The sequence below is a fragment of the Typopeltis vanoorti genome, chromosome 13, assembly GCF_054136105.1.
Source record: "Typopeltis vanoorti isolate ZY-2024b chromosome 13, IOZ_Tvanoo_1.0, whole genome shotgun sequence".
Classification (NCBI taxonomy): Eukaryota; Metazoa; Arthropoda; class Arachnida; order Uropygi; family Thelyphonidae; genus Typopeltis; species Typopeltis vanoorti.
The window spans coordinates 122,958,496-122,983,151 of record NC_143561.1 but is presented as its reverse complement, the minus strand read 5'-3'; the positions used below and the strand labels follow the sequence as shown (position 1 = coordinate 122,983,151).

Genomic DNA, 24,656 nt, shown 5'->3' with positions numbered 1-24,656 from the left:
CACTATCGTTAAATGCTTGAAAACCAGGTGCCGATGTAGCGTCTGTGTGAATGTAAGTTCATTCAAGCATTCTTTTTCAGAACAGTCTGGTTTCATCTACGTTAAAAATCTGCTCTAGCAAATAGCCTTCATCTTTTATCTTTTTCATATTTTTCTCGAAAATTTCGACAGTTTCAAAATCTGAACTAGCAGCTTCTGTCGTTATTCATATGTTATTTAAGTAAAAAAATCGGCTTTTGAATTGATAAAACCAACTTTTACTAACGTTAAATGTATGCTCGCTGTATTTATCTTCTTGTTGTTTCCTAAAATTGTCAAATACTGCAATGCATATACAAAAGCAATGTGATATATGTATGCATATGCTGGTGGCAAAGTTAAATTAGAGAATTTTTAATAATAATTTTTGGCCTGTTGTAAGTAAGAATTGTCATAAGCTGAGGACTACCTGTGTGTGTGTGTGTGTGTGTGTGTGTGTGTGTGTGTGTGTGTGTGTGTGTGTGTGTGTGTGTGTGTGTGTGTGTGTGTGTGTGTATTTTATTTATTTATTTTTTTTCCATCTTTGGTAGAATTATTGTGAAAGATCATGTTTGATTTAATTGTTTTTTTGTTATATTCATTCTGTATAAAGAATTTGGTTATAATCTGATACTCATGCTTTGAGCCTGCTCATCATTGCAAATTGTTAGGGATCTAGGGTGCTGTTGGCTTCTAGATGACTTAAGGTGACATTCAAACCACACATAAAATCTGGCAGTTATCCAAAACAATCTTGCAGCCAAGATTAGAACTATCAAGATACAAAAATCCTGATAGTTGGCATACTATCGAAAAAATTACATTAGTAATTCTTTCAATAGAATTATAACTCTGCAAGTTGCATTTGGAATAAAACCGAAAAAAAAAACAAAATGACAGGCAAGTTCACAGGCATTGGATTGACTAACTGGCTTCAAGTTGGAAAAGGAGTTAGGCAAGGATGTTTACTTTCTTCTCACTTGTTTAGTATATATGCAGAGGACATCATGTGTGAAGCATTGGATGAGCTCAGGACAGGAATTACGATAGGAGGTAGATTGATCAGTAATCTAAGGCACACTGATGATACAGTACTTCTTTGTAATGACATGGAAGAACTAGGACTAATTCTTGACAAAGTTAACAAGATCAGTAATAACAGAGGACTTCAACTCAATTCTAGCAAGACAAAGATCATGGTTCTCAAAGGAAAAACAAACAGAGAAGCTCTTGGGAAACAAGTGTATCTTAATGGAGAAAGAATCGAGGAAGTCAGCAAGTTTGAGTACCTGGGATCCATTATTAATATGAAGAATTGCTGTTCAGAAGATGTCAGAAAAAGGTTAGGTTAAAATATTTTGGACACATTGAAAGGATGGAAGGGGTACTTCTCAGAACAGTAATAGAAGGAAAAGTTCCTGGAAAAGGAGGAAGGGGTAAACCATCAATGAGATTGATGGATGGTGAGTGTGGAGTGACTGATCTTCAGAGAGTTAAGGCCTCCAGAAAAGCAAACAACAGGACTACATGGCGATGCCTGGTGTGGCACATCACTGAGCATCAGAGTGACCATACAGCATCTGTAGATGCCCAGTGAACATATAGATAGAAGTTCACAAGACTTAAGTGGCAAGAGAAATGCAACAGACAACTGGGAAACAATGTCCTAAGTAGCAATCAATCATCAATAGGCACACCTATGACCAAATGATCAACTTATCCAGCCACAACCTTAACATAATGATGAAGTCCCCTTTCTTTGAAATCACCTAAGTTGTGCAATTCCACCAGGGTCAGTCAACAAATTAGATTTTATCTTCTACTTCTTTAATTCATCTATCTGTCAGGATAAGCAGTGTCCTCTAATTAGAGGTCATGATGAATTAAGGCAGCTGGCACATCACTCCTTTGCTGCATCCCCTGCACAATTGCACAACTATTGATATTATCATTTCATAATCGTTGGCTATCTCATTTAGATTTAAAATAGCTTTCTGTAAGTTATCTTCAGAATTTGTAATTATTATTTGGTCATCGGCAAAAAGGAAAGTGTTTAAGTTCACAGTAGGAGAAAGTTTAATACCTTGATGGAAATTTTTATTCCATTTTATTATTTCATTTAGGTAAATATTAAAAAGATTTGCTGAGAGGGGATATCCCTGTCGGACTCCTTTGTTTATCTCTCTCATATATGATAGCTCATGATTTAATCTTATTTGTATTTGATTATTTTCATATATACTTATGATAGCTTTTAGGATATTATTTGATATTTGTCTTTCTTTTAATATTTGTAGAAAGCTTTATAAAAGCCAACGAATGTACAATTTCTAAATTGTATTCTCTTCTTTTCTCTATTATCAATTTTAGGCAAAAGGTCAGGTCTATACATGCTCATCCTTTTCTAAATCCATTCTGTACTTCTGAAATAAAGTTTTCAGAATATTTCATTAGTTTGTCATTTAAAATTCTGCTATATATTTTGTAACAGGAATTTTGTATACTTATACCGCTATAGTTTTTAGGGTCATCTCTACTACCTTTTTTAAAGATAGGAATCACAATTGCTTTTTTCCATTCTATTGGGGGAGGGGATTACCAGATGAATAAAATTTATTTAAAAATAATAGGGATCTTTCTTTGAATCTTATTCCTGCATATTTATGTAGTTCTGAACCTAACTTATCTTCTCGATGTGATTTTCCTCTTGTTTCTTTCAGGCTGATTTCTAATTCTTCTTTAGTTATTTCCTTTTCATTTTCATTAAATGTTTGCCAGTTATATTTATTAAAATATTTATTTGTCCACAATTCTGTATAGAAATTTAGAAATTCTTCTAATTTCAATTTGGTGTTTAATTTTATGTTTTCTTTATTGCCTGTACTTAAGTGTTTCAAAATCTTATACACATTGGGTCTTATTTTATATAAATCATGTTCTAAATCAGAAACAAATTTGTTCCATGATTCTCTATGTCTTTTTCTGACTTCTGTTTTAGCTATGGCTCTTATTCTTTTCATCTTCTAATCTTTTACTGCTTAATCATTTATGATAAGATTCTCTTTTCATTTTAATTATTTCTTTGATTGAATCATTCCATATCTTCAATTTTTTCTTTAATAGAATTTTTTGGTCTTTCCTAAGTTTCATTTGCTGGTGCATTTAGTATAATTTTTATATTAAGCAATTCCATTTCTATTTCTTTATTTTGTTTTATTTTATCTAAATATTGGTTAAGTCTTTGTTCACATAGCCATTGTATATTTGTGTCATTTAATAATCTAGTTTTAAAAACAAAGGTTTTGAATTTTCTTTCTGTTCTTGTTATTTGTAGCCATTTAGATGGTAATCTTAATTTTATAGAAGTGGTCACTACTTATTTCATATCCTCTGTGAACTCTAACATCTAAAGAGAACTTTGATGCCTTTTCATTTAAGATAAAATAATCTAATATTGATTTCCATCCTATTGCTGCCCAAGTATATTTATGTATGTCTTTATGTTTATAGAAAGAATTCATTATTTTTAGGTTATTATAAACTACAAAGTAGATCAATTTTTTTACCATTCCTGTTTAGAGTATGTTCTCCATATATTCCTATATAATTAATTTTCGTGTTTCCGATTCTTGCATTTAAGTCTCCTGCTAATATTACATAATCATTTTTATTTATTTTATTATATATATTTTGTAACTGATTATAAAATTCAATATTATCCTGTTCTCTTCCTTCTTCTGGGGCATATAAACTAACTATTGTTAAATAACCTCTATCTATTTTTATTCTAGCTTCTATTATTCTTTCATTCCATAATTTATAATATTTTAACTGTTTTGAAAGGGAGTTATGAATCCAAATCATGACTCCTGCTTGTGCTCTTTGGTCTCTGTCAACTCCATTATATATCACATTAAAATTTTTGGTTCTCATGGTTTCTTTTAATTTCTTTTTTTGTTTCAGTGATTACTGCTATTTGAAAATTTCTTTCATTTAATATTTTGGTCTAATTTTATTTCTTTATATGCTATTACTCTTATGTTCCAGTTTGCTCTATGTATTATATTTTGTCGTTTCCATTTTTGTTTTACCTTTTCCATTCCAGGGTCATTTTCTGTAGATTCATTCCGATTACCTTTTTCTGTCAGCTTAAAAGTAGAATAATATTCACCATGTCAAATGACTAGCCTGGTGATGAATAGTCTAGTGGTAGGGCTGCTACCTTAAGGAGTCTGAACTAGCCTTCTTCCAAATTTAAACCCATAAGAGGAATAGGGTATATTGAAGGGGAAAGAATAGATTATAGTAGGATAGAGTAGAATTATAGTAGCGGTTTATAGAGGGCACATAGATATAAGGCCAGAAATGGAAAGACCCCATGGCCCTCGAGTACTGTAATAGCATAAGGATCATAAAATAAGAAAAGTTGGCTGATAAGGCCTTATAGGAAAGATTAAAGTGAGTGGATCTTCATGAAAGTAGAGGAAGAAGAGGATAGATCCAGCTAGGGGACAATGGGAGTGCTACTTCCCTTACAATCAAGATGATTGCCCCTAATGGCCCTGTTGGTCCACAAGTCCTTACTCAGTATATTCAGACCACCCCACAGTTAGTAGTTGGAAGGGGACCAATCGTTCGATGCTGTTGGCACATTCTCCCGCAATGAGTCTTTGGATTCCCTGGAGGTATCTAATAATAATAATAATAATAATAATATATACATATATGGTGGGCTCCCTTATCCACCATCAAGGGGACGTGCTCTCCAAAGATTACAGGGTTCACTGAAATATTATTATTATTACAGTGGAGCCTTGGTTGTCAAACTTAATTCATTCCTGAAGGCTGTTCAGAAATCGAACTGTTCGAAAACTGAAACCATTTTCCCATAAGAATTATTGTAAAATGGATTAATCCATTCCCGAACCCCAGATGATTGTTTATTTAAACCTTTACAACAGTACTTCATGCATAAGATCATATACAAACATAATGAAAATGCATAAAATCTTACATAAAAAGAATAAACACAATAAATAGATAAAATAAAAATGAAAATTTAACTTCACTTTAACTATACATACGGATGAGAGTTGAGCGTAAGTGGAAGGAGGTGAGTAAGGGAAGTCACCTTCCATAAAAACGTCAGGTTACTGTCCTTCTGGGGTTTTTTCTCTTTCACTTTTCTGTCTCTTGGCAGCATTCGACTCTGCTTGAGACACCCTGGGCGTCTATCTCATTAAAAAGCTGTCCAATGACAATTGGAATATGAGAAGAGACTGAGAATGAGTGCGGAAGAATGACATTGTGGGATAAAAATGGGAATAGAGTGACTGATGTAGAGGATATAGTGGAGTTGTTGAATGAGCACTTTATTGGAGTATTTCATCCTGGAGAAGAAGGTTTTAATACTAGAGGGATAGGGTACGTTCAGGGTTTTGAGGTGCAAGAGGACAGAGTGTGTTTCAAATACTGAGTACTCTGGATATCAGTAAACCTGTGGGCCTGGATGGTATTTCAGCACAGGTTTTGAGGCTTTGAGAGAATGTGCTAAAGAACTGACCTGGCTTTTCAATGAAAGTCTGGCCACAGGAAAGGTACCCAGGGAATGGAAGGAAGGTAAGATAGTGCCACTGCATAAGGGCAGTAGCAGACTGGAAGTGCCTAATTATAGGCCGGTTTCTGTGTCATCAGTAGTTGTTAAGATCTTGGAGAAATTAGTTAGGGACCGTATACAACATTGGGCAGACAAAGGTAATGTTATCTGTGCGAGTCAAAATGGATTTGTGAAGGGGCGTTCTTGTTTTAGTAATATGCTAGCCTTTTATAATAAAGTTACAAGAGCAGTAGATGAGGCAAAGGCATATACTGCCATTTTCTTTGGTTTAGTGAAGGCATTTGGCAGCACATGGGTTTAAATGTCGGGTTAGTCAACTGGATTCACGATTGGCTGTCCGATAGGTACCAGAGAGTTGTGTACGGTGGGGCAATATCAAGGAAGCAGAAGATTACAAGTGGGGTTCCACAGGACTCAGTACTGGGACCTGTATTGTTGAACCTTTATATTAATGACATTGTCAATGGATTGCAAGGGGATATTCAGTTGTTTGCGGATGACGTGAAGATGGGAAGGGTTATCAGTAATAGTGCAGATGTGGCAGCCCTGGAAGAGGATTTGAATAAAGTAGACAAATGGGCAAATGAATGGGGATTTCGGTTTAATGCAGCAAAATGTAAAGTCTTGAAGTTTGGGATACATCGATAGGAGGCTGCATACTCAATTGGAGTAGCTGTACTGGAGGAAGTAGGGGAGACAAGAGATCTGGGGGTGATGATTGATAGAAAACTGAAATTTAGGGGATATATTGCAAAGGTGGTGAAGGTAACACAGAGGATTGCTGCCATACTGAGAAGGACGCTGACCTGCAGAGATAAAGGAGTTATCATTCTGTTGTATAAGACCCTGATCAGACCACACTTAGACTACTGTTCTCAAATTTGGTCCCCAAGATTTGAAGGGGATAAATTAATTGTGGAAAGGGTAAAGAGGTGGATAACAAAGATGGTTTCAGGACTCTACAATATCATTTATTAGGATTGGCTTAGGGAATGTGGACTGCAGAGTTTGGTGAATAGAAGGAGAAGTGATATGATCAAGAATTTTATACTCTTGAGAGGCAGTTAAAGGGTGGACATTGGGGAATTCTTTTGCTTGGTGGAACAGTAGAAAGGGCGATGACAAGGTTCCATCATTGGAAGTTATGAAAGGAAGCTGTGAGGAAGTGGGTGAGGAGTGATTTCTTTGCATGGAGGGTGGATAAACCATGAAGTGCATTGCCTGAGAGAGAGTGGTGAGAGCAAGAACGGTGAAATGAGTTCAAGAAGTTGTATGATAGACTTTGTGCTTCCTAAGAAGGACCTCCCATGATGAGCCTCTTGACTCCATGGAGGCCTGAATAATAATAATAATAATAATAATAATAATAATGAATTTAACCCAGAAGCTTGCTGCTATACTGAGAAGGATGCTAACCTGCAGAGATAAAAGAGTTATCATTCCGCTGTATAAGACCTTGATTAGACCTCACTTACACTACTGTTCTCAATTTGGTCACCAAGATTTGAAGGGGATAAATTAACTGTGGAGAGGGTAAAAAGATGGATAACAAAGATGGTTTCAGGACTGTACAATATCAGTACAATATAATTTTCTCCATGGTGAAGGACACCAGCCGATCCTTATCTGTATAACTGAGAGGAGACCTCAACAGGAGTTGCACCTACAGGACTTCAAAGTCGACTGACATTCACTTTAACGTTCCTTGGTTGATTAGAGGTTCTTAAGCATCAAAGTCGTATAACTGAGAGGTGATCTCCACATAGCCATTAAAGGAATGCAGTGAACCGACAAGGGCTTCTGACGTAATATCCAATCCTCACCTTCTCGTGGTGCACCCTGTTGGGTATCTGCCTGATACTGAATGAACGAGGATGGGCTGGCAATTTTGGATTTAGCTGACCAAATTGTATTCTTATTGGCTTAAACCAAAATACAAAATGATGGTACAACATGATAAAATTTCATGCCGGTTGGGGCATCAACCGGTTAAACAAGACCCCCGTTGTTTTTGCCAGGGAACCAGGGTGAACAACGAAAAGTCAGCTACTGGAACAAATCTGAAAACACACCCCAACTCAACATCACCAAAATTAAGGATCAGTACTATCAACATAAGAAGCCTGAATGGCAAAGAAATGGAGCTAGCTGAAGAATTAGATAAGTACCAGATCGACATTACAGGGGTGACTGAAACAAAAAAAGACAAAAACTGATGAGATCTTTCTGAGCAAAAAAATACAAAATGTTATATTCAGGCAATGACAATCAAGTAAAAGAAGGAGTAGCCATACTATTCAATACTAAATACGAGGCTAATTTTCTTGAATGACAGGAAATCTCAAGTAGAGTGATGTGGGCAAATATCAGAATGGAGAACTGGTCAATGAGACTTATTTGTGCCTATGATCCCACAGAAGGTTCTACTAAGGTAGAAGTGAAGGAATTTTTTGAGGCTTTAGAGAAAGCAACTGACACAATAAAAAAGGAAAAGTTAGTCCTTGTTGGGGATCTAAATAGAAGAGTAGGAAATGATTGTGAGACATACAAAAATATTTTGGGAAAATTTGGAGAAATGAGCAAAGCTAATGATAATGACAAATGCCTGATGGATTTCTGCTCAGGACATGGACTGGTTATTACTACCACCATTTTCCAACATAAAAATGTGCAGAAATTCACATAGTGAGAAGAAGCAAGGAATAAGAAAAATCTCATTGACTATGTTATTGTTGACAGTGGTTTTCTCACTGCTGCAGGACACTAGAGTGTACAGAGGATTTGAAATTGGAAGTGATCACTATTTAGTCTTGAGCAGAATAAAATTGAATTTCATATTGAAAAGAAGAACATGTAAGAAAGTGTTAAAGCAAATAAAACTTCAGCAGCTCTCAGATGTGAAATGTAGACTAAAATACACAAAGATTTTAGAAGAAAAAATGAAAGAATTTCAGAACAGGAATCAAACCTTGGAGATTCAGTGGCAAGCCTTGAAGAAAAACCCTGGTTGATTCAGCCAGAGAGGCATGCGAAGAGGTTGTCTGAAAGGATAGAAAAATCAGAACATGATGGACACAGGAAGTTAAAGAGGCAGTGAAGGAAAAGAAGAAAGCATGTCAAAAGTTCGTGGCAAATAAGTCAGCTTGTGCTCTTAGAGAATACACAGACAAATGTAAGAAAGCTAAACACTGTGTAAAACTAGCTAAACAAAAGTCATGGGAGGACTTTGACAAGAACATAGAAAATAAATATCAAGAAAATTCTGGACGTTGTTGAAGTTTAAAAATGAAGGAAAGAGTGCTAAAAGGAGATAGAAATGATAATGTTGACATTAAAACGGGAGAAAAAGATATCCTTGAAGTATGGAGTAATTACTTCGAAAAAATTGCTAAATGAAACAAGCAGTGATAGCACAGCAGTAAAAAACACTTAACAGGCATACATTCAAGAATACATATAAATACTTCAGGTAGAAAAAGCCATTAAAGGCTTGAAATGTGGAAGGCAGCAGGAGTAGATGATATTCAACCAGAAATTCTCAAGTTTGGAGGTATAAAAGTCTTACAGTGGCTGCACTGCATAGTTCAGAAAGCCTGGACAGAGGGACGAATTCCCGATGACTGGAGTAGAGCTCTCATAGTAGCCATATATAAAAAGGGAAATAAAACTGAATGTGAGAATTACAGAGGTATTTCCCTACTGATTGTTTTCCTGGTAACGTTTATTCAAGTATACTTGAGAAACAGTTGAGAAGAATTGTGGAAGAAAAGCTTGGTGAAGAACAATCTGGATTCAGGCCGAATAGAGGCTGTCAGGATTAGATCTTCACTTCATGACATAGTTGAAAAATCATGGGAATATAACAAAGATATGTTAAGTTTTGTCAATCTGGAAAAGTCATATGACAAGATGCCAAGAGAGAGCAGCTATTGAATACGCTACAGTTATATGGTGTTAATGGGGCATTATATCAAGCAATACTTAGTCTCTATTTGAGTTGTAAGTCAGCAGTTAGAATTGAAGGATGTACAGGAAGATGGTTTAATGTTAAATCTCGTATGAGACGAGGATGCGCATTATCCCTTCTGTTATTCATTATCTAAATGGATCACATTATGAAGGAAAGTGGTATTAAACATCACATCAAAATTGGAGATGTTAATGACAGCTCTTTGCTTTATTCAGACAATGTTATACTTCTAAATAAATCTGCTACAAGTCTGGAAGATTCCCTGACTAAATTGAATAACTTTTTAATAGATATGGTATGACAGTCACCAATAAAAAGACAAAGACAATAAAAATAGGCAGAATTGTTGAAAATGTCAACTCTGTTGCGAACGGAGAACCTGTGGAACAAGTAAAACATTTCAGTTACTTAGGCATTATTTTTAGTGAAGATGGTAAATTAAATATGTAAATAGACAACAGAATAAACAAAGCAGGTATGGTAGAAAGTCAATTGAATAAATTCATATGGAAGAAGAGAGAAATTAGTTCAGAACACTAAATTAGCTGTATACAAGACAGTGTTCAAACCAGTAAAGGGGATAAAAATCCCTTATTGTTTTTCGGCCAGTATGCGAAACTTCACATACTGGCTGTAAAACAATAAGGGATTTTTATCCGCTTTACTTATCAACCTCGCCAGAAAAAATAGCAGTTTGGCTTTTCATCTTAGTGTTCAAACCAATTTTAACTTATGGATCTGAGAGCTGGGTCAGAAGTAAAACACTTGACCAAAGACTAGAGACTGCAGATATGAGAGTCCTGAGAAATATTAGTGGCGTGAACAGATATTGTTATGTCGGAAAAAGTGCCAAATCATTATTATGAGTCATCCTATTTCTGACCCAACATAAGGTAACGTTAAAAGCCATGGATAAGGACATACTTATGCCTCTAGAAGAAAATGTGTATAATCAGTTTTAGTAGACATTAAGTGAATCTTGAGAGGCCCATAACTTGAATAGATAATGTTTGTAAACTATTTAACAAAGAAAAAATATGTATAATTGCTGAAAGATGTATATAAGATAATACATGTATTGAGCCATGTCAAAAACAGATCAGAGCCGCGGTAACCAATCGGCTGGCGCTATGTGCATGACGACACCACCAAGAGAGGGCACTCACATTAGCTATATAGGTTTCGGCACGGAATTCAATCGTTCTCTTATTTGTCTGCTCCTGGTTCCTGATTGGAGTGCTCGATAGCTGTGAAGCTTGCCGCCAAGCCAGCAACATTTTCCCGTTGCTGTACATGCCGCGTCGGCCGAAGCCACAAGTAGACAACTAGAAATGCAGCCAGAGTTCCAGAAAAGAGCTGCTGGTGAACCAACGTCAACGTACAAGTCAGCGAAGAAGTATTTCTTTTGAGAAGAATGAAAGTGTGGTGCAGATGCCATGAGGAATATACGGTGAGGAAACCCGGAGGTCAAGTTAAGTAAGTCCCAATAACTACCAGAAAAGCAAGAACGGTAAGACACAAGCTTTCGTAATAGGATTAATCAATAACCAAAGAGGGTATAAGAAAAAGAACGTTAAGGAGTTCCAGATAGTCAACTTCCATCTTGTATCTAAAGAACTGTTTTCCTTTGGACATTTTGTCTACGGCTAGAGAGCAGGTGGCACCCTAAGCTTAAGCCGAGCTGGCAACCAAGGCTTTGGACTGTTTATATTGGAGGAAAGATTTGTGTCATTGTGCTAAGTTTAAAATTGAATGTTAACTAAATTTTGGGGGAGGATAAAGCCTGAAACTAAGATAGAATATTATCTCATGTGAATTTTGCCAGACGCAGTATGTCTGATATAATCCTTACTAGAATTGTAGAGGTATTTAAGTATGTGTTATTCCTATATGTGTGAATTGAGAAACTCAGTAGAAATTAACCAAATCTGAAGGTAGTTATATAAAGAAGAGTATTATATTGATAGCATAAAATTTTAGAGTAAACCTTTTGGATATGCTAACTTAAAAAGGGGAGGGGAGTTCAGACTTTTAGAATTGAAATTTTACCTAACGAGTATATATGTGTAGTTATCTAAATAAATGTGTTTCCTTGATTCAAACCTCATGAGTCTGTCATGTTTCTGAGAATTGAGTTACCACTTACAAACCATGCATAAGTGGGGAATCCATTAATAACTAAGAAAGGGGGACCACGACTGCAAACCAAATGATCCCTATTTTCTTTTCAGTAGTTTAAGATTGTCTGTCAGAATTCGGTTGCTGGCTGGCGCAGTCGACTTAGGAATATAAATTTGTCGGCAACGGAATAGCTGATCATAAGAACATAAGTAATATAAAGATAAGTAATTAAAATAAGATAAAATAAATAAATGACGAGGTAGAAGATGTAACAACATCATCAATGGCAATACCATATTAAAAACGAGGATATTAGGATATAACTTAACATTGTCAGCATCCAGGAATGCATCAGCAGAGCTAATCTCAGGTCACTTAAACAGAATGGGCAAGGAAAGATTAGCAAAACAAGTGTTCTCTGCCAGGTCGGCTGGAAAAAAGACCAAGAGGAAGACCAAGATATAGCTGGATTGATACTCTACAAAGTGCCTTAGATGACAGAAATATAAGATCTAATAATGTTGGAGTCTTGACAAGTAACAGACTGATTTGGAGGAAAATTGTAGATAGGAAGTTAGTGATGATGTAAATTTTTCATGTAGTACTATCATATCCTGTACACCCCTTGAGGGTACATGACAGGAATTTGATGATGATGAATTTATGAACTGGTCTAAAATTCAAAAATATTATCAGTTATGGTGTCTAATAATCAACAGAGAAATGATACAAATCATTATCTACAAATTCAGAAATAGTGCATTACCTTTCAAACCATGAATGCCTACAGGTCCAAAATTTCCTGGACTGCCTTTTTCTCCTTTTTCACCTGCTTGTGAAAACAAACTTTCACCAGGTTCCCCCTTCAGTCCTGGAGAGCCTCTAAAGCCTGGCAATCCTTCACTTCCAAACAGACCAGGTTCACCATAATCACCCTGAAACATGAATTTCCAGTATGCTTCACAGAAGGTTGATTCGTTGGTTGGTTGGTTTATAATTTATTGGCACAAAAGCAACAAATGTCATACTGTGCAATAGTAAAGGTTATAGTAATACACAAGGTTAAAGGTTACAGCTATATATAAACAAAGAAAAATTGTAAACAATTATGCATGTACAATCCAAGCCAAGCAATGCAGCATATATATATAAACCAAATTACAACAAAGGTTATGGAAGCATACATACAGTCAAATAGAAATTAGTAAACAAAATTACTGCAATAGGTCACAGCAATACACAAGGTCAAAAGTTATAGCTGTATATAAATAGTCAGCAGTATCAACTAATTAACAAAATGCACGTACAAAAACCAAGCCAAGGAATGCAGTATCTACTTATAGATAAAATTACAGCAAATATTATTATAGCAGAACATAAATAGTCAAAAAGGAATTATTATACAATATGCACGTATAAAAATTAAGTTTAGCAAAGCAGTATTTACATATAAACAAAATTACAGTCAAATATGTTTGTACAAATTAATTATTTTTTGGAAAATTAAAAATATCATGCAATCTGCCTGAGTCTGATAGCATCTGCTTGAGTGCATATGGCTTGGCTAGGTAAAAATATGAGAAGTATTGAGACGTGTAGTTCATTTTTCACACATGGGATTGTCAACAGCCCTCAGTAATAAAAATTCGTAAGATGACTGTGAGCTATGCAAGCCTAGCAAAGCATAACTTTCTCTCTTCTCTTTATACTTTGACTAGAATGCCAATGCTTAATTAGATACGATTAATGTCATATAATGTGTTTGTCAATGCTTCCAGCCATGATGACTGCCAATGAGCAATTAGCTTTGATCTTATAAACTGTCTGTATATGGTATACTGTCAAACAGTATGTGGAGAAAGTATGAGCTGATTTAGCAGGTGCATTTGCATTCTCATTTCCCTTAATTCCAATGCTGCTGGGAATCCTGCACAACTGAACATCAAAATTAAGGATTTTCATTTTGTACAACAGGGGTGTGACACCTCATACAACTCTGGATGTGGATTATACATAGGAGAGGAGATAGTCTGTAAAGAGCTCAATGAGAATGTATAAATTACACACTTTTGGTGGTGATTTTCTTTTATATGCAGAAATGCAAGCTGAATGGCATGCAACTCTGCTGTATAATTACTGCAATCAGGCAGGATATGGTTGGAGATAATGATGTCAGGAAACAAAGCAACACAGCCAACAAAGGTATAAGTTCTTGAACCATCAGCATAGAGGGGTAAGAAATCAGAATGGGCTGCACTGTGTGCATTAAACAATTGCAGGTAGATAACTGATGGAGTATGAGACTTCTGTAGCTGACAAAGTGAGAGGTTGAAGGATGGAGTGCAAATCTGCCATGAAGGGATGCTGTTATGTTTAGTGTAGGCAATGTTGTCAACATTCATACCAGCAGCTTGCACAGTTTCTTTAACACGCATATCAAAAGAGTGTATGGCAGTCTGAAGTGTGTGATATTGAGCTTCCCAATGCACAGAAAACAGCCTAGTCCATGTAAGATAATCTAGAAGAGACTTTACCTTTAGGGTATAATTAAGAGAAAGCTGTAGAAAGTATGTTACCTTGGGTATAATAAATGTTAAAAATATCAAGCAATTTTAAACCTGGTTTTAAAATTGCTTGGTATTTTTAACATAAGAGAAAGCTGTTTCCATCTAAGTGATAAAGCCAGTTCATTTGCTTCAACATAAAGACTTTGAGTGTATACCCTGATGTTGGATGGGATTCAATGATAGCAGGTTAGTCTGTCTTGCAGAACCATAGACTTGAGACCTATAATCCAGCTTTGAACGTATAAGTGCACAATAAAGACAGAGCAATGAAAATCAATCAGCACCCCACAGTAGAGGTAAGAGTACAAAAGAGGGTTCAACACTCTCTCTTGCACTTTTCTCTTAGTTGATGAATGTGTGCAAGGAATGTAAATTTTCTGTCAAAGATGAGTCCCAAGAACTTTGCTTCTATAGCTACTGAAATAACAGTTCATCCAAATCTTAATTCAGGATCTGGGTAAAGAGTGCAATTTTGAAAGACATGTACACAGACACTTTTTTCTGTTGTAAACCTGAACCCATTACTAAGAATCCACAGAGAAACATGATCGATTACTTGCTGAAGTTGTCTTTCAATTATCCTCATGTTACAAGAGTGACAGTAAATTGTGAAATTATCAACATATAGAGCATCCACAGTGGGAGGAAGCTGTTCAGTGATTGAGTTAACTTTAACAGCAAAAAGTGTCACACTCAAGACAGAGTCTTGGGAACACCCTTTTCTTGAAAATATGATCGAGAAAGTATACTTACCACTCTGACTTGGAAAGTTCACCTGAACAGAAAGTTTTTAATAAATACAGGAAGGGGTCATTTGAGACACAGGTTATAGAGGTCTTTTAATATGCCATATTTCCAGGCTGTGTCATAAGCTTTTTCCATGTCAATGAAAACTGAAACAGATGTTCTTGCTTCAGAAATACATCTCTTATACAAGTTTCTAAACAAACCAAATGGCCTAAAGTTGAATGATGTCTACAGAAATACATCTCTTATACAAATTTCTAAACAAACCAAATGGTCTAAAGTTGAATGATGTCTACAGAACGCACGTGTATGGAAAAGAAGATGGTTGCTTTCTAAATACTAGAGAAGTCTGGCATTAACCATTTTCACTAGTATCTTACAAAGACAGCTAGTAAGAGCAATAAGTCTATAATTATTTGCTTGTGTTGGATCCTTCCCTGGTTTTGGGATAGCAATGACATCTGACTTATACCAATAATCTGGAAGCTCTTCCTCTAAGTATTCTGTTGTATATTAAGCAGAGATCCATTGAAGACAATGGTAGTTGTTTTATCATTTCATAATGGATGTCATTAGGTTCTACTGCACTAGGGTGAAACAGTAGAATAGCCCTTTTTAGTTCCTCCTTAACAAATGGCTGGTTGTATGTCTCAAGTCCATTTATAGAAAAATTTAGCCTTTGTTTCTCTTGCTGCTCTTTCAGTATTAAAAATTCAGGAGGATGTGAAGCTGCTGCTGAGATTCTGGCAAAGGTTTCTCCCAAAGTGTCTACAGTAGCTTTGGGATCAGCAATAACACTTCCATTATGGTCTAAGGTGGACAAATGGGGCATATCTACCTTTCATTTTCTAGATTTTATCTCATACAATTGCAATGGTCATTTGATTAACTGATGAGATAAATTGGATCCTAGATTTTTTGATTCTGATGTCTCACATAGCGTGCTCTGGCCGGAACATACTTAAAAGTTATTAAGTTTGATGTGGTGGAGTACCTACAAAATGTACCCCATGCTATGTGTTGATCTTTTTTGGCTGTCTGGCATTCTGGGTTTCACCAAGGTTTTGGATAGAGTGGAAATTGATATGATGTTCTTGGAATGGAGGCTTTTTTTCTGCCTGGACAATGCACTGTGTTACATACTTTATTGCTTCAGTGATAGGTGTTTAATGGTATCAGCATTAAATTTCGCAAGATGAGAAAAAGTGCTCCAGTCAGCCTGGTCCATCTTCCATATGGGCATCCATGTGTGTGAACATGGTTCCTGTGAAGACATTGTGCAGAGAACAGGATAGTGATCGCTTCCATATGTTCTTTTCAATGTCCCATGTGAGCAGTGGAAGAATGGAAGGAAAGCAGAATGTAAGATCAATTGCAGAATATGTGCCGGTAGGCATATAGAAGAAAGTATTGAATCTAGTTATACAGAAGGCATTTAAATTATTATATGCTGGAATAAGGCCTAAGAGAAGTCTTAAATGTATGCAACACTATATTCTGAAAAATATTTAAATATGAAGCTTTATTCAAATTTAAATATTTTCAGAATATAGTGTTGCATACTTAAAAGAAACCCTTTTAAGTGAAGATGAAGATAATGGCATGCTAACAGACTTGTCTGAGAAAACGAAATTCGTTTTGTGAACATGTGGGATGAATTTGAGAGATAGATGGAGCGATATAAAAGAGATAGGCTACATTTAACTGGATTTGGTATGAGTCATCTGGAGAAACTATTGCTGCAAGAGAGAATTATGATGGAAGTGAATGGAAGACCTGAGGAAACAAGAAGTAATGTGGAAAAGTAGGAGAGTAGGGGGTAGAAGAGTTTATGATATTGGAGAGGTGAGTGAAAGGAATGAGAGGGAATGAGAGAGGAGCCCAAGACAGACAGGGAAACAGAGCAGTGGAGTGGGGTGGGAGAATCAGGGCAAACAATGAGACACTATGTGAGAAGTGTGGTTGATGGTTACAAAAATAGATGTGTGAGTTTGCAAGAAGGGATTTGAGATAGTTAGGGATGTGGGGGGTACCATTTAGGCCTGGGGAGAGAGTAGAATAATGAGGAATAGCTGGGGGAAGAGGGTAAATTATGGTGAAGTTATTTTTGAAAAGTGGAATTAATAAGACTTGTTAAAAATTGGCTAGTGTATGTGTTTATGAATACCAGTAGTATTCAAAATAAATGAATGTTTATTGTATATTGATAGAGTGCAATCACTCAAAAATTGTCAAAATAAATGAGATATGTTTGGATGAACATGATATTCTGGCAGGAATGGAGAGATATGTAGGGTTTTTTTTTTTTTTTTTTTGTAATGGGCAGGAAGAAGAGTGCTCTGAATGGTAGCAGAGATGTTATGGCCATCCAAGATGGAGATGCAGCAAACAAATAGTGACAATAGTTTTGAAGCAGTACATTGTCAGGTGGAGACAAACAATGAAAAGTTTAGGAAAATTGGTCTGGCTAATAAAAGGATGATCATTATGGATGATTTCAATTATAGTAATATAGAATGGAATGAAAAGACGGCATCTGGAGACAAAAAGAATGAATTACTTGAGTTTATCAGGGACAGTTATCATAAGCAGTATGTAACAGAAGGTTCATGAGAAGCAAGGGTCTTAGAATTGATGATATCATCAAAGGATGTAATTATAACTGAGGTGTCAAACCTTTCTTCAGTTGGTGAAAGTGACCACGAAGTGATAACTTGGGATAACAATTCAAAACTTCTGTGAAAAAGGGATATATGTGGAATATAAGACTGTTGATTATGACAAATTCAGGAGATGTCTTGCAGCTATAGATGGAATGAGGAATTAGGAGCAAATCAATGCTGCATGGTCCCTTCTCAGGAACTGTTGGGTAGAGGGGGAAACATCTGAGTGTATTCCAAAGTTTAGCAGATTAAATAAGGAAGGTGTAAAATGGATGAATGAAGAGGTTAAGTATGAAATATAGAAGAAAAAGGCATTGTGGAGGCAGCACAAGATGAGTGGCATAATTAGTTTCAGGAGGAATATAAAAAGAAAGCAAGGAAAATGTGAGTAGCAGTTAGCAAATAATGCTAAAAAAACTTAAGGAAATTTTTTTTGATAATGTGGACAGAGAATACAGAATGATTATGGAAGGATGAAGTTGGTCAGTGACAATGGTAGAATGACAACCACTGAATGTATCATAATGCCAAACCTGAGAGCAGTGGGAAAGGCAGAAGAGCCTTTGATAATGAGCGAGCTGAAGGTATATGAAAAATTGAGTAAACTTGAGTCAATAAGGATGTCAGACTTATTGGCATCAAATATCAATAAGTGTCTTGAGGGAATGTTCCAGCTATTTTAGAACAGCTTCAACTTTCCTTTTTACCATGATTCTTAAAGTCGCCCAAGTTCCAAAGGCATAGAAAGAGGGTAAAATTGTTCCTCTTCATAATGGGGATGATAAGACTAAAGCTTCAAATTATAGGCCATTGTGTGGAGTTATGGTCAAGGTGTTAAAGAGGCTAGTGAGGACTGGGATTCAGAACTAGGGTGACAAATTCACAATCAGAATTCTCTTAGATGAACAGCATGGGTTAACTAGAGAAAGATTGTGTTTTAGCAATCGACTTGCTTATCATAACATTTTGACAAATGCACTGCATAAGGGAGATGCATGGCAGTAGTATATTTAAATTTTGCAAGGGCTTTTGATAGGCTGTCATACAACAAGCTGATAATTGAAATGGGGTTTGGCGAATGGCTGTCTGATAGCTATCAGTAAGTTGTGCATGGTGAAGCAATTTTCCAGACAAGGAAGGTCACTAGTGATGTGCCCCAAAGTATGCTTTGGGGCTGTTATTGCTTAATTTGTATGTAAATGATATTCGGACAGCAATGAATAATGATATACAGTTGTTTCAGATGATACAAAGTTAGGAAAAAGTATGAGGAGTAGAACTGATGTAATCTTGCAAGTGGGCTTGAAACTCGATGAATGGAGAATGAGTGCAGGGTTTTAAAATTTGAGAAGAAAAGATGGGATGCAGAGAATAACATAAGTGGAGATATTTTAGAAGAGGTGAAGATGAAAGAACTGGGAGTGATGCTGGATAGGAACCTGAAATTTTGGGGCCATTTTACTAAATTTATGAGGGCAGAACAGCTAATTACGGCAATGATGCATAGAATAGTGACATGTTATAAGAATGTTAGAATTCTATTCTATGAGACTTCAATTGGTCTGCATATGGATTACGGTGCACAGATTTGGACATATACTTTTCAAAAGGATGAAGAAACATTGGATAGGAGTCAGAGAATCAAGGTGGGTTCTGGTCTCTGGAATGTTGAGTATGAGAACAAACTGAAGGAATGCAAACTGCAAAGCCTACCATATAGAAGGAGAAAGGGGGCTATGATCAAGACACCTAGGCTGGTAAGGGATAATTATCAGATTAACGTCAATGAGATATTTTATAGAATGGGTGGTAACAATAGGCTATACCTTGAAGTTGCATAAGGAGTATGAACAAGGGTTGAGGAGTAGGTGTGGTGGATCATTAGAATGCATTGCCTTCATTTAATTCAATTAAGGAATGCAATGAATGTATCGAAATCACATTTGATGAGCTGCATATGAAAGTGGAATCTCCCACGATGAGTCTTTTGATTGCATGGAGGTCTGATATTTTTATTATTACGGGCAACTCCAAGGGGTCCTTAGACTCATCGAAGGAGGCCCTAACATCATGTCAAGAACAACCTATTCAACATTCATACAGTATCTATCATACTTTGCCTTGAACTCATTCAGAGTCATGGCACCCACAACAGACTCTGGCAGCTTATTCCACTCATTCACCACTTTCCAAGTAAAAAACCTAGCTCTAACACCCTTGTTAACCACACTCTTGCCCAGTTTCCATGGATGGCCCCTAGTACTCCCACCACCAGTACTGTTCTCAAAAGTATCTTCTGAATTAATCTTATAGAAACCCTTCAGTAATTTGAATGTCTCAATCATATCACCCTTTTCTGCCTATCAACCAATTTCTGCAACCCACAAATCTTCAAACTGTTCTCATAGGAAGAGCTCCTGTCAATTGTCTCTGGATCCTCTCCACCTCCTCCCAATCAAGAAGAAACCCAGGGGCACAGATCTGGGCACAGTAGTCAAGATGGCGTCTTATCAAGGCTCGATACAGAGGAACAATAACTAGCTTGTCTCTGCTCGTCAAAGTATTCTTCAGTAACCAAGTGATTTGATGAGCTGATTTAGCCACTTTTGCAATGTGCCCCCTAAACTTCAACTCCCTATCCACCAACACTCCCAAATTCCTGGCCTTGTCAATCTCCTAAAAGTACAGTTCCACCAATGTAGTATACTGCTGCTCAGGAGCGGCGCATAGTATTTTTCTTGTGTGTGCGATTAATGTTCGCCGCCTTTCCAAAAACGTTTTTTTGGAAGACGACATGCATTCATAATTATATATACCATTCTGTACCATTCGTTGTTTGTTTAAACTCATCTCATATTTTTTGACCCTTACACGGAACTCAACAATTAATCATAAGTTGATTTATGATACATCAAAAAATAAAGAACTATTTTAGGTATATTTTCATAAATTTTAATCAAAAATTATAGTGATATAATCGGGTCCAGGATACAATTTCAGAATTTATTTGTCCGTTTCATGGAAGATGTGAGGGGGCCCCAAATTGAAGACGACATGCATTCATAATTATATATACCATTCTGTACCATTCGTTGTTTGTTTAAACTCATCTCATATTTTTTGACATCTTTCAGGCGCCTTTTCTTTTGCGGCGCCCCTGTGTATATTGCACATGCCACCAGCCAGCTCTGCTGCTGCTAATCTTTTCACCCCAAAATGCATAACCTTACATTGTGCCACATTAAATTGACATCCATTATCCTTAGCCCAGTCCTCCAAACTATCCAAATCATCCTGCAAAATTTTGACATCCTGTGCATTCACTATTCCTCTACCCAACTTTGCATCATCAGGAAACAAATGAACAGTTCCTCTCAGATTCTTTCCTATATCGTGAATGAACAAATTAAACAGTAGTGATTCCAAGAACAGAACCCTGTGGCACACCACTAGTCACAGGCTGTCTTTTGGACTCTATTCCTGAATAAACTACTCTCTGATATCTCTCCATCAACCACTCTCCTATCCATCTCACCAACCCTATATCCATCCCCGTATGCTGCAGTTTACTGATTAGAATTCCATGTGGTATCCTGTCAAAGGCCTTAGCAAGGTCGAGCAGAATTACTGTGAACTGATTACCCTTATCCAGTTCAGCTGTCACCGTGTTATAAAATGTGAGCAAGTTACTGAGGCATGATCTACCCTTCACAAAACCATGCTGTCCCCCATACAGTATCCAATTTTCATCTATCGATTCTTGTATTTTCCTCTTGACTACTTTCTCCAAGACCTTGACAACAACTCCTGATATGCTGATCGGTCAGTAATTTACAACAGCAGTCTTGGAACCTCCTTAAAGCAGCGGAACTATTTTCCCCTCTTTCCACCCACTCGGAACTAACCCAGACCCGAGACTAAAATTAAACAAAATGGTCAAGGGCACTGACAATTCTTTAGTCGCTTCACGTACGACATGAGCTGGTATACCATCTAATCCCACATATGTATTCACATTGAGGTTTTGTAATAGACTATTCACCTCTGCTTCATTCACCACAATTCCCGTATAAGCTGTTGGTTCCTTCATTTCTGCAATATCACTACCTGGATGATATACTCTTGCAGTTAGGGTATGTGTGCATGAACACCTACCAAGAGATATCAAAATAGAAAAAAAAAAAAATACTATTTCTTATTTGAATGCGCAACGAGTTTCCACTTCTTAGAAAACTTCATTTGATGTTTTCTAAGAAGTTCATTTGATATTTGAAGGCATTCAACAATACATTTGCAAGTTAATTTATAGCTGTTGTTTTCTTGTAATATACATTTTTGTATTTCTCTTTTCATGTCATGCATGTGTTATTTTCTAAGAAGACGAAACTAGTTGTGCACTCATATAATAAATAGTTTTCTTTCTATTTTGATATCTTTCAGCTTCTAATCATTAAGTTTATTCAATTATTACACACACACTACTTGGAAAGAATTCAATAGACACCCTGTGAGGAACAAACAGTCATGGCACATGCCTTAATAAGATGTAGGAACTCCTTTCGCTGCGATGACAGCAGCAATCCTATGGAGCATAGGATTGCTGCTGTTATGACAAGCATACAATAACAATCAATTACATTAGAGAGCGGAAGTAAAGGAAGCCATAAAAAGGATGAAGAATGGAAAATCAGTGGGCCCTGACAGGATTCCAGTGGAGGAATGAAAGGCACTGGGGGAAAGAAGGAATTGACGTGCTGTGGGATCTGTTAATAAAAGTTTGTCAACAGGAAAATATACCCGAGGAATGGAGGGAAAGTACTCTTGTCTACAAGAGTAAAGGGGATGCACAAGACTGTAAGAATTATCGAGGAATAAAGTTGATGTCCCACACAATGGAAATCCTAGAGTGGGTTCTTGATGGAAGAATGAGGAAGTTGGCAGAGATTGCAAAAGAGCAATTCGGCTTCAAGCCTGGTCGATCGACGACAGATAATGGAAAAGTTTCGAGAGAAGCAACGGGAGCTACATCTGGTATTTAATGATCTGGAGAAAGCATATGATAGAGTGCCAAGGCAAGAAGTCTGGAGGTGTCTGAGGAAGAAGAAGGTACCAGAGAAATATATCAGGTTGGTGCAGGAGATGTACAGAAATGTGAAGACAAGAGTTCGAACCTGCCTGGGAGAGACAGAAAGTTTCCTAGTGACAGTTGGCTTGCATCAAGGATCAGCATTAAGTTCTGTTTAATATTGTGATATAGGTGGTGATGGAGGAATTGAGAGAAGACATGTCTTGGACTATGTTGTATGCATATGACATAGTGCTGTCTGCAGAATCAAGAGAAGAAGGGCCTCCAAACTGGACAGCTAGAGGAAAGTACTGGAAGAGAGGGGTATGAGACTGACCAGAAGTAAGACCGAGTATATGTGTTGCAAAGTGGATGGCAGCCAGGACAGATCTGGAGCTGGAAGGAATTGTCATCAGGAAGGTCAGTAACTTTAGATACTTAGGTTCAACAATGAAAAAGGATCGTGAGGTTGAGAAGGAAGTGGGATGCAGGATACAAGCAGGATGGAGGAACTGGAGAGAGATGGCTGGAGTGCTATGTGATAAGAGGGTGCCGATCAAACTAAAAGGCAAAATCTACAGGACAGTAGTGAGACTAGCTATGATGTATGCTTTGGAAACTGTGGCCCTGAGGAAAAATAACATCAGCAGGATGGAGGTAGTGGAGATGAGAATAGTTAGGTGGATGATCAGTGTGACCAGAAAGGATCATCTGAGAAATGCCTATATGAGGTGAATGGTGAAAGTTACGAACTTGGGAGCAAAGATACAGGAGGCAAGGTTGAGATGGTTTGGTCATGTGATGTGGAGGGAGGAAGAGTATGTGGGAAGAAAGGTCATACAGATGGATTTGAAGGAGAAGAGGAAGCACAGATGGCCAAAGAAGAGATGGAGAGAGATGGTGGAGGAGGACTTGAGGATGAAGAACTTGGATGTGGCTACAGCCCAAGACAGGAAGTTATGGAGGAGACTAATCACAAACAGCGAGCCTACTTAAGTGGCAAAAGCTGCAGAAAAAGAAGAAGATACAATAACAATCAATAGGAATTTTAGACTATTCTCCCAGTAGACATGTAATGAGGTCCTGGATTGTTGCAAGGTGGACATCCCTTGAACTCAGATGATGCTGCAGTTCATCCCACAGATGTTCAGTAAGGTTGTCATCCATCAAGTGTGGTGACGTTCATGTCTAAAAACCATGCACTTATAGCAACCTTATGACAGGGTGCATTTTTCTTGCTGAAAGAGACAATGGTCACTTCTGTAGAAATGCGACAAAGTAGGAATTGCACCACCCAGAATATTCAGATACCTCTTAGAGTTCAATGTTCATGGCACCAAAAAAAAGGTCAAGCCCAAACCAGGAAAAATAGGAACATACTGAATATATTGGAAGGGATAAATTAACTGTGGAAAGAGTACAGAGGCAGATAACAAAGATGATTTCAGGACTCTACAATGTTAGTTATGAGGATCGGTTGAGGGAATGTGAACTGCAGAGTTTTGTGGACAGAAGATGGAGAAGTGATAGGTTTAGACTTTTAAACTATTGAGAGGCAGATAAGGGTTCATACTTGGGAGCGATAACAAGAGGCCATCTCTGGAAGCTATGAAAGAAAGCTGTGAGCAAGAGGGTGGTTGAACCATGGAATGCAATGCCTGATAGAGTGGTGAGAGCAAGAACGGTCAATGAGTTCAAGGAGTGGCATGATAGACTGTGATTTCTAGGAAGGTCCTCCCACAATGAGTCTCTTGACTCCATGGAGGCTTGAATAATAATAATAATACCATCTCACCATCACCTTTGAATTTCATGTTTGGGGTTACACGCTCTGGTAAGAGACGTTCACCAGGCATCTGCCACACCCACCCCATTTATCTGTTCCGTA

At 37.0% G+C, this 24,656-nt stretch overlaps 1 protein-coding gene across 1 annotated transcript in view; it reads right to left on the bottom strand.

Moving 5' to 3' along the window:
* The window catches only part of LOC150100509 (uncharacterized), a 1,094,033-nt gene that overhangs the window by 483,779 nt on the left and 585,598 nt on the right, over positions 1–24,656 (bottom strand). The window contains exon 21 of the mRNA XM_090402670.1: positions 12,493–12,661. Coding sequence (XP_090258796.1) covers positions 12,493–12,661 — 169 coding nt within the window. The remainder of the gene's footprint in view (positions 1–12,492; positions 12,662–24,656) is intronic.